This window comes from Cephus cinctus, unplaced genomic scaffold, assembly GCF_000341935.2.
Source record: "Cephus cinctus unplaced genomic scaffold, Ccin1 Ccin1_scaffold0814, whole genome shotgun sequence".
In the NCBI taxonomy this organism is placed as follows: domain Eukaryota; kingdom Metazoa; phylum Arthropoda; class Insecta; order Hymenoptera; family Cephidae; genus Cephus; species Cephus cinctus.
This window is the reverse complement of record NW_014333409.1, coordinates 116,403-128,119: the sequence shown is the minus strand read 5'-3', so window position 1 is coordinate 128,119 and position 11,717 is coordinate 116,403. Positions and strand designations below refer to the sequence as shown.

At 41.0% G+C, this 11,717-nt stretch overlaps 1 protein-coding gene across 4 annotated transcripts in view; it reads right to left on the bottom strand.

Moving 5' to 3' along the window:
• Window positions 1-2,092: 2,092 nt before the first annotated feature.
• LOC107270727 overlaps window positions 2,093-11,717 on the bottom strand; it is a 21,225-nt gene continuing 11,600 nt past the window's right edge. For 2 of the 4 annotated variants that reach the window (XR_003060638.1, XR_003060637.1), the window contains exons 2-6: window positions 7,727-7,786; window positions 3,937-4,099; window positions 3,256-3,841; window positions 2,687-3,023; window positions 2,093-2,622 (exon numbers count right to left, since the gene is read on the bottom strand). Coding sequence is in view for 1 of the 4 variants with exons in the window: in XM_025088053.1 (XP_024943821.1) it covers window positions 3,818-3,841; window positions 3,937-3,952; window positions 4,040-4,099; window positions 7,727-7,786; window positions 7,848-8,005 (318 nt within the window). In the remaining 3 variants the exon portion in view is untranslated. Of the gene's footprint in view, window positions 2,623-2,686; window positions 3,024-3,071; window positions 3,842-3,936; window positions 4,100-7,726; window positions 7,787-7,847; window positions 8,118-11,717 lie in introns of those variants that run through there. The other 2 variants (XR_003060636.1, XM_025088053.1) reach the window with 2 other exon arrangements.

Below are 11,717 nucleotides of genomic sequence, written 5' to 3'. Positions count from 1 at the left end.
ATTAGTATACCAGGCATAAACCATATAGACATAGTGTGTTATAATGTAACGGGTGGATAATTCAAATAATAGAACCGTGAGGTAGTCGACGATAGTAATAGTAATAGTAATTGGAATAATAAGAGCGTTTCACGCCCTGGCCGTGTTATCCAGCCAGCCAATCTACGATCTGCCTTATGTGTGTTACCTTGGTACAACGTTGATAATATACATACTCCTATATCCCATCTACGTATAGGATATCTAATGTGTACGATCAACCTAGACGTTTGTTTCACCCTCTGTAAGCAATGCCGCCAGTAGGTTGAATTAGATCGTCATCTGTTCTCGCCCCGTAATGCTACCTGATTGGTTTAATTGGTAGAGTCGAACAGGAGTATGCAAATAGCTCGCGGGAGAATTATACTGTTTATCATACGTAAATACCTTACCCAATGTAATAACGTGAGGATAATAACGGTCGGTTTGATTAATTATTTTTTTAGATATTTACATTTTTCGAATTACATCATTAATGAAAATAACAATCTGGGGATTGATATTTTTTACGTTAACAAGATTTTCTCGCTCGATATTCATTAGGGACGATTTCTTAATCGGTCTTAGCCGCGATAATTAGAGGGTGAAGAATGACCCTTTGCCGAGGGGCCGAGGGTGTCGCGTGTACGTCGGCGACATATGCACAGCCCTGGGCAACCCTTCTGCTTCGCTCTATTTCTCCTATTTAACCCTAAGGTATGTCCGTCTGTCCATCCACGAATTCATATTTTATCGTTACAATTAGCTCGGGGAAAGCGTTAATTAACAACGCCCCGGTGCCTATCGCTATGCAGGTATCATTAGCTGGGTGCCAACACGATAATTTTACGTGACGTAAGAAATAACTAGAACCTTCTAGATCATTTTATTATTTTATATCAATTTATATCTATGCTATGTTTAGGTTTGACTGTTTCAGCTACTTTTTATTCTGTTTTTTTTTTTATTCTTCCGCAGCATCGGTACGCAGAGTATTAGGGTGCAGCTGCTTGTATTATTATTCCTCGCCATTAGATATCGAGGGTGTACTCGAGGGAGCGAATCGGGATATTGATACAAGATCCCTGCGGGGTCATTGATACCCAATCATCCGTTCATGATCGCCTCATTGTCTGGAAACCGTCGGAGCCGTGTTACTTTCTCACAGTTACCACAATCTTGAAAATTCATTCGAATGGCGTTCATTATTATTCCAATGAGTCTATGAATGATTCAGGGATGCTGTGGAAAAATTCGGATAAGATGGACCACTAATAATCGATAAAAAAAATTTTACCTGATATAGATATATAAAGTTATATATAAAATTTTCATAGAAAAAAACGTTTTTTAATGATTTTATACAATTTTGAGAAAAAAAATATTAAAATCAATCTAGATAGATCAAATCAATCTAGATCGTATCGTTGATTCTATTTATAAAGATTATATTAGAATTCGTCATTGGCATTCAGACTGTAACAATGCGTAGGCACTAGTTCCTGCGATGACTAATGATTTAGATCATTGTGGACGGATGACTGGATTTACAGCAGGAATCTTGAATTACGAATAGTCGTTAGAGATTTACTGGGAGCTTATATGGTGTTACACTGATCATTATAGGGATGCTTTATATGCTCCGGATGCGAACGAGTAGGATATTAATGCATGGTATTTTTGTTTCTACGGTGAAAAGTTGTTTTCATAGAAATGACTTATATATATGGAATATATATCAATGGACCGTGTCAGTTTGATACTAAGCGTAAGAGACAGGCCGACGACAATCAAGGATTCCCAGACGAAGCGGCAGACGAAGCGGCACACGTAGAGGACCGAACGGCAGAAAGATACCGTGTGACATCTTCACCGATCCTATTAGGGTAGACGCTCGTGATTAATACCTAGATTAAATTAAATCAAGCTAATAAGCGATCCCGGGCTACGCTCCGTATATACAGGGTGTACAGTAAGAAAATTAATGGGAATAAAAATTCTTTGTAAAGTACAGAGTCAAATAATTTTGATAAAAAATTCAAAATATCGTTAATTTTAATCAAGGTTGCTTATTATGTTTTTTGAGAAAAATTTATGTATATATACTTTAGTATAGTACACCCTGTATATACAGTAATGATCTGTTGACTTTTCTGATGCTAATTTACTGTTATGACGTTGGCTATTCCACATTTATTTCCTCGGCTTACTTCACTATGCGATTTGTTCTAGAAATCTTGTCGCTGCTATTGATCTTTCCTAAGGGTGAGTTTCTATATACATTGGGAATCGGTATATCGTGACGTTCACACCGCACTCAACGATCGAAATTCTATCAGGATCTGCGAATTGCTCGCGAGATCGATTAAGGATTCGAATAAAGAAACGATTAGGCATTCCGCTGGTCGGTTTGCCAGGGTATTCGAAGTTGCTGGAGCAACTCGCGTCCCGCCGGGACAAGTCAGCAGGAAGTCTGAGCCAGCGCAACAAGTGGCCCCCGAGGCCAAGGGTCCCTTCCACTTCGAGTAAATTCGAACCGCTGAAAATTCGCTGAAGTGGATTTCTCCTGCCTACTTACTGCAAGACCATCTCGATGAAGTATTTCTGAAAAGAAAAAAAGAAAAAAAGAAAAAATAAAAGATTATTAAAAGAAATCACAGATCTTTACCTGCGTATTTTATGAAAAATATTTTCCAAATTTTACAAATCGATGCAGGAACCTCCTGTAAATTTAATCCTCGGTCATGCCTTTAGACAACGATTAACGAAATTAGGGATGGCTTTCCTGACCTGACCTGACCCGACCCTGTAATACAAAGTCAAGCACAGACAGTCAGACCTCATAATCCATTCACATAATGGGAACCATGCTCCATTCATGCTTCTCAGCATCCCGATCTACCCCTCGGCTTTGTCTCATTAATTTCCTGAAGATACGAGCTGGAGATTAATTTACGAGGTGATCCTGAGTGAAGACCATCATCGAGGGTCGAAGGAGTGTGACACTATAAATATGATAATCATATTACATATATTCGCAACAAGACACCAGTAACACAAAAAAAAAAATTATTGACACAAATTCCAAAAGAGAAAAAATTTCGGCTCGACAAGCACAGAATTCTAAATTTCTATTTTCAGCCATTTTTTTTTCTAAAAAAATCAAACAAATCTGTCAAAAGTACATCGGTCAAAGTTTCTCAAAAGATAAAAAAAAAAGCATCGTTCAGATGTTACCCTTGTTTAGCATCTCTTTGGAATACGTCCATAGTGTCGCGTTTCCAAAGCGGCGACGAGCTTAAACGATTAGTTACGCCGCTCGCGCGACTCTGTCTTTATTCGTAGGTATAACGAGCGACGCCGAGCTCCGACATTCGTATGCAAATCCGCCTTTAACTTACCAAACCAAGTGGATTTCAAAACGTGAAATCGTGTTGTGATTCCTGAACGAAATACTAGAAAACACGTGTCATATAATTTGCTTTTGCAAGGCCAGGTTGGTCTGAGATATACGAATATATGTACGTTAAGTAATCGTATAATAACTATCTGTATTATCTACATTGTCTTACCGACGTTATCTAAATCGTTAACCACAGTAACGGACAGCTTGACTCATTCACCATTATTTCACCAACACGCAATATTTTATTAGACACTGCAACCCACCGACAACACTTTGACTATAGAGAGCATTGGTATGTACAGTAATGGTAGAGTGGGATCAGCTGTTCCGAGAATTGAAAACCTGCCCAAGTTAAATTCTCTCAGCACGCCTAACGATACTTATGGTAGAACTTTACGAAGTTGGACCACTGGGAACCTGCGTATGAAATTTATAATATTAAACGGTATTCAGAATTTGCACTGACATATATATATATATATATTCGTAGGTTATTACATTAATGATCTCACCTTACTATTAAAAACACTGGATACAGATGGACAAAAAAAATATTAAGCTCCATCCACATGTATTCCTTTGATTATTCGACTCCACTCGGTCTCTCTGTCTTACTTTATCCAGTTGCTCTTCTTCCAGTTCTTCGCGAAGACTCGGCCGAGTCGTGTGCGCTGGCTGTAAGAGAGGCAAATTAATATATCCGCTTTTTAATCCCAATGTAGAAGGTTAATTCAAGTCGAGGGAGACGAGAAAACGAGATAACGTGGGGGCCACGCGACAGGAAGTCTCTTGTGGTTTGAGATAAAAAAGAAAGAAAAAAAAAGAGACAGACGATTAAGAGAGAGAGTAGCAAAGAAGAAGAGGCGAGACAAAGGAACGAATAAGAAAGAAAAAAAAGGGCATTAAAGACAATCTTCCGCACAGTGACACTTTTAAAAGCTAAAACAACCAGTCGACGCGATAATCGCGCTCTTAACGAGCGAGTCGCAGCGATTAATCAATTAGGCCCAAGAAATGTCGCGACCCTCCCGAATTCCGTGCGTGCTACCGAGAATTAACGTGAATTGACTCACGCCAGTGTTGATTCCAACTGCATTAACGGCACTTGCATAGCTAACGTACACGTACGAACAATACGTGCGTAAAAATAATACCTCGTATGCATCCGATCTTGAGGATAAAAATCCTCCGTTTCTTTTTCGTCAACGAGATAGCGTCCTTTGAAATACGTTGACAGCACGTCGGTACCGCGCATGCGCGAGGAGTCACGTGACCGGCCGCAAGCGTAGCTCGTAATACACAAAACAGCCGCATGGGGGCAATCGCACCCAAGCGAGTATAATATTATAATCTAGGCAGGGGTTTATTTTATGGCGTGTAATCCTCGTGCCGAGGTGCGAACGGCTTGTAACTCTTTTGTTGGCACCGTGGGGTGCCTGTGCCTCTAAAGCGACCGCTAACTAATTCCTCCCGTGAACTCCAGAGGTACGCCATTTTCGAGCCCCTATATACGTATATACAGGTATACGTATGACAACTAGCATATAAGGTATTATAAGATCCCCCTCTTGCGTAACTAATACCTTTTACCAGTGTAGACCGAGTATTAATACGTGACTAGATAATCAACTTAATAGCAAGGAATACCTGATTATAACCAAGTCATTCGTATTTTCTTTCTAAATTAAGGAAAACCTGCCGCACACCGGATTCAGCCGGTCAACCGAAGGAGCGTGGGTCACGTATGTAATTTTGCTATGTCTGTATTTTAATATATTAACGAGCCACTTAGGGATCTCTCATATGCGCACGCGTGTATGCTATGAGGTAGAAACACGTCATACGCTGCATTCGATGCTTTAAGTTACTTGTAGAATATATCTCTATGTGTACGTTCCGAGTTTCCTGCTTCTTTACGCAGACGTCGTGGGCGCCCCTAGTGGCAACTGCGTGCAAACAAACCTACAGGCTGGTCTACGTAAGTTAAATATATTTCGGCTGATCGTACGTCTGGAACAACATGGCAGTGAAATTGATATGATAAAAAGATGTATATTTTAACAGAGAGATGGATAAGAAGAATTATCTTGAGACCGGCTAATTCGTTTCAATCGATCGAGAATCAAGAGGAAATTGAACAATGGATATAAAGTCATTGTCGCTACAGGATGTGTGTAGCTAATGGGTATACAGTCATTCTTTTGGAAATGGTGGATGAAGTTGTTTATCCGGGTTCATTCTGTCGGCAGGGTTGTCACGTAGAAGAGACAGTATAACCCAAGCGTGTACGAACGGTGTAGCACACGTCTCGTAAACGCGTATACAGAAGTATAATGGCCGTGTAGTAACGGGCCGATTCGAAACGTAAAGTCACCCTTCGCATCAAGCGGGTACCATGACTAATCGATGAGCACGCAGCCAGTTGGTCTTGGCTCTCGGCGTATAAGGCCCTAAGAATCCTGAATTCACGGGCCAAACAGAGTTCACAGGTCACGCGAGTGAAGGGTGAGCTTCACTTTGCCGAAATAAGTGTCACTATCCAGGGGTTAGAAACGCGGCTTGTGTTTAGTATAGTCGCTCGACTGTAAGAGGCTGTACGGTTTCCCATGACGGTATCAATTCGGCTCATTGTTAATGGGGTCTCGATTCTCTTACGGCCACCCGCTATATCTCGTGGCCGGATTGTCAAATCTAGTGGAATATTCATACTTGTATATATAGGTATACCAATTGACATTAAAGATCCGTCACTCTAAGGATTGACGAACGGGCCCATTTTTCCTTGGGCCTCAGTGGGTTTCAGTCGATGGTCTTGCTCGAGAAATTGGGCCGTATCGCTGGTATCGTGGGTCCGTTGCTAGATCTTTTTGCACTACTGCCTCCGTCTTCCAATTGATTCAGTCAATTCGGTAGAAAAATGGTGGCATCCGGCGCGCGCCGTGGGGTCAAACGAACGACCTCGTATCCTGGGTCTTGGTTGGCCCTTTCCTTCATTGCCGGCCGACCGGCCGTTCTCTACGCTGACCACGGGTCAACTCTTCTCTTGAACTTCTTGACTCGCGGCCGCGACAGCTGCCCTCTTCGCTACCTCGAAATTACGCGCTCACTACTTCCATTTACTCCTCGCCCGTTCATTCATTCATTTCATTCGTTTCATTCATTCGCTCGTTACGTTTCTTCGCTCATTCACTTCTTTCGCTACTAGACGCACCCGGCGTGCCGTCAACCTTGTCAAGGCTAAATTACGCGCCCGCGTTTTTTTGAACGCACCACGGAAGCGGAATTGCTTCTGTCGCCCGAGTTCTTTGATCTTTGCCGAATGGCATTTTTTTCCCCACGAAATAAAAAATTATGTTACAATACATGACTAAATTTCATGTATAATAAATACACATATATATATATATATATAATTTAGTTAACTTAAAACTTAAAATTTTGTATCCCTTTAACCACTTCTGCATTTTTTTTAGATAAAAATTATATTTCAATCAAATTATTCAAATTTAACGTCACTTCGTCTTTTGTACGTATAAAATCTTCGTATATCACAAACGAGTTCGCATAGGTGAACGGGAACTTTATGAGCTTCCGTACAAGTACTCACTTTCAAAACCGAATGTATATCCAATATCTAAATCCGCTGCCCATTTGAGCAGCACTCGCAGCCCTCACTTTTAAAGACAAACAACGCGTCGCGTATTGGACAAAGCATCGGGGTACTCGGTACCGAAGCTTTGTAAAGCTTTCAAGTTCTTGCCGCGCGCATACGTAGGTACGATTCATTGAAGTGCCAGTTCGCCAAGTGGCAGCTGCGAAACAATGCTCGGTCATTATCAGGAAATTTCTGATTGTACATACAGAACCCCGGTATACGTGTAATCGTTCGTAGAAGCTCGGATAATTCGATCATTCATTTATTTCGATATTGACGTATTCATTCGAAAAAGGCTCCTCCGCTTTGGACTAAATAATTTTTACAAAAATCACACACTCTTCTTATCTCTTATCTACCCGTGGCAAGAAATGGGAGAGTGAGAGGGAAAATATAAAAAATGGCGTCGACCAATAGTAACCACGGTGGGTGGCACGCGCCCGATGCTGTAACTTTAATATGGACGGTTAACAGGCTTGGTGTAACACGAGACACACCGGAAGGGACGTCAGCCGAGTGTCACTCAGTCATTCAGTCACTCAGAGTCGGTCGTGGTTGCGTGTACGACTTCGTATGTGGACGTGCGTGCCGCACGCGTACGTCCCTTTCGGGGGATGTGCTTTAAAGATAGGAAGCCTTATCCGTACCTTAATTCGCGCAGCATCCCATCTTCACCGCGACTCTTGTTGAGACTCTGGACCTCGGAGCTGAAATGAAATTTGAATGGGTCATCGGATTTTTTTTTTCAAAAATCCAAAATTTTTTTACCGAGAAAAATCATTTGATAAACGTATCGGTGGTAGCGGTTTTTTTTTCAAAATTTTTTTCAAGCTCCGTTCACCCGGTTGAGAATCCACTTGAAATTTCAATATGGACCAGATCCACTCCTCCGATGGGAGGCGACTCTGGACCGGTATGTAAATCATCCTAAAGAGGCGTTCATATGTGTACCAAGGAACGAGTCAAAGTGGGGACGCGAAGACACGAGTCTTATCTGCACGTTAATTCAGCGGCTCTCTCATTCTCATCTGCGATCATCTGGACAAATGGAAACAATTCGGTCGGTTAAGTAGGAAGTGTACCCCGACGCAACCCCGTAACGAAATTAAAAAAAAAAAAAAAAAGGAACACAAGTATCAAGAGTACAAACAATGCTTAACAAGACTAAATAATAGATCGAAAATATAAAAAATTATTTTTCTTTACCTTATACAAATTTTCTATCACTATACAAATACATTCCCAGGGATGCCAACCGCGCGTGAAATTCCCATTCGCGAAACCTCATGACGCCCATTGCGTTGGGTAAATACTAATGTCGAGATCTATTTTAGCAACAACCAATTAGCCAAGCCAGTTCAGCTAGTCAACATATACGGTTTCTTAAACAACATACAAAATAACACCGGTTCGGAATCACTTTGAACCCAAAACTACATACATACAGGTACATTGATCAAAGGAAAGTTTAATAATCCATACCAATACATATACATATATACATCACAGGCAGAAACGCAAAACTTTTTACCCACAATTCCGCGAAAGGACTAAGAGTCACGCTCAGGATACAAGATACGTCAAACGGAAATGAATCGAGCGAATAACAAGAGCAAAGGATGAATCGTACGTGAAACACGTTGATTAGCTCAATTGAGAAATATTTCTCAGAAATGCCTATCCCGTGCTACTATTAAAAACCAAAGTCTATATTACATCCGAATATAGAGCCATGAAAAAAAAAAAAAAAAAAAGAACCGGAAATGATCTCTATAAAAAAAAAAGAAGACCCATCATACAGTACATTAAACATTTCTCGAAGGATTCCAGCATAGAGGATGAATTCTCAAGAAACAATTACGTACAGTCTAACGAAGCTAATTGAACCCATTGAGGATCATGGCGAGGAAGTTAACGGCACTGTAACGTCCAGAGTCCCTGGTGTAAGAGCATGAAATCTAAACGGCGTCGGCGTCGCCGTCGGTACACGTAACGAGTCTCTTGAGCGTCTGCGCTAATAAAGTATAATACAAAATACAAACAGACTATAGTATATTATATATATATATATATATATAGACTGTACAACATATATTTATCACATGATCATATATATATGTCTAATTCAATGTATATATACATATATACACTGCAAGTTTAGAACACTGAAATTCCTCGTAGCTACGTCGTCGCGACGCACTGCTGATACATTTCCGGCCACCACCATTCGCTCCTCCATTCATCTCGACACTCGCCGGACTCGCTCATTCATTCGTTCATTTCTTCGTTCGTTCATTCATTCGTTTAACACTTTTGTGTGACGCGGAGATACGGGTCTTCTGTCGCATGCACCAGAGGGGACTGGCTTCTGCCCAGCACTCCCTGGGAACCTCTTAACTGTTTTGTATAACGTGATTAAGAGCTGGATGCTGAGATGGACCATTTATTAATATCGTACTATATCGCACGTCTATAGTGTATAAAATTGATTTTTGTCGGTATACAAAATTTTGTCTTTATATGTGTAAAAAAAATTTTTTCAAAATTTTTGAGATTACGTACACCAATACTCCATGCAAAGGCTGTCTAAGGTTACCGTACCTTGACCAAGAACGTTGTACTACGTACGACAGATCTTAGATAGTTCAGCGGCGTTAAAGCTAATGTAACGATAGCGTAGGTGTTACATGAGCTAAGACCCGCAAAGCAGTTCAGACTGGAGATGCAAGTAATGGCTGTGTAACTATATTTGTATAGTGTAAGCAGGACTTTGGCTTTTGTGAAATTAAATTAATTTAATTAACAATCGATAAGGGTTGGCACGAATGACTTAAGGGACACGTATGACGTAGTTGGTCATAGGGATGACGATTTGCTAAGTTTTCTATGGGAATCAAGGGTGGTGACCGAGGGTGGGTTTACCCTGTAGGAAATCCATATTGATAAATATTGAAAGGATCAGGGGAGGCAGAAAGCATGGCGAGGGATCGTGCGTGGTCTATTAACCACAGACCAACCACTATTACGTATGGCTGTAGGTACGAAGTGCCCTATAGGAGTTTGTAGCCCTGAAATCTGCCCTACCACGGTTGGCAGAGAGTGGGGAGGGGGGGGGACGAAGGGGAGGGAAAGAGCGAGTTATGGCTCAACGAGAGAGACAGAGAGAGCAGATTCGGTTTGAATCAAAAACCAGTCACCGGGGTGTCTACCCCCTCAATGCTCATGGGGCACCCTAACCTAAAATAATGTAACACACCGTCGACAAATCCATTCACGTGCTACCCCCTATATGTTTCTGTGTACCAGTGTAGCACAACTGTAGGTACCGGTACAGGGTGGGCTTCTGCTAGTGGTTGCTGGCTGGCAAACCTCTATAGTCAAGGGTTCAAGATGGCGACGAAAATAACCGTAGACACGTAGGGATGCCTGGGGCTAATTTTTTTTGGATTTTCGAAAATAAAATTATTTTTATCTGATCACTAATTTTTTTCATTTTTTTTTAAATTCACGAATTTTTTTTTTTTTCGTTTTCTTTTGCAACACTACTTTTCATTTTTCTTTTTTTTTTCGACACACGTCCTCGCGACGCACGCGTCGCGACGCATGCTTGTCTCACGCAGAAGCAAACGCACAAACTCAAGAGATACACCACATACCACAGACCCACTTGCCACTTGGCGCAATTGCCCACGCAAGTGTTTACTGTCCCCCTCGTTCTACGTGACGCTATGCAACCTTCGTTACAACGTATACATCGCGTTAACGTTACTACTCCCTAAGAACTCCAGACAATTCTGTAGTCTGGTTTATCGAGTACGATATGGAAAAGGAGGTAAGAACGTGAAAATTTTCAGTACGCGAAAGCAATTGTATAATAAAAAAAAAAAAGTCTACCTACGTCAATAATAATAAAGTAAAAATTTACCGTTTCCACAAAAACTGATTGACATGTAAAATTATATCCAAAGGAATCTCATTAAGTATTATAAGGTAGCCGCGAATAATAACAGTCAAATAAAAAATAAAAATCCAATGGGTAATTAAATTTATCCAATTAAATTGACGTTTCCCTGGACCAGGCCGAATAAATGTGGCTGTAAGATTTCTCCTGCATCTCAACTATATCATCTTTATCACTGATCGTCACTTTGAGACGTACTCGTAATCGTCATTACTGGACCGAAAAAATTATTCCGTGCTACAACGATCCTCGCATACCTACTATGCTTAATGTATCTTGTATGGGCTTACGTGTATGATGTCAACGGTTATAATTAAGAGAATGAAAATAACGGTGAGAATGAGGTAAGATGGTACAGACGGATCAAATACGAGATGGCATAAGGATGCTGAGCACGTATGACAGTGGGCAGCCTGCGCGGGTCACAATCCCATCTGGTGAACTGTGGCTGCCAGAGTCTCCGGTCTCGAGTCTCGGGCCCTTCAAACGTTTAAACTCCTCGACGTACGCGAGTGTCCCCCATTATCTTATTTATACCTCATTGTCTCAATGTATCATACCAATATCGCGCCTGCATGTTGCCCATCGCTGTTAATACGCCAGGGCTCGTTTAAAGGTACCTAGATGAACTGTGTGTGGACGTATATATATATATATATATATATATATATATATAT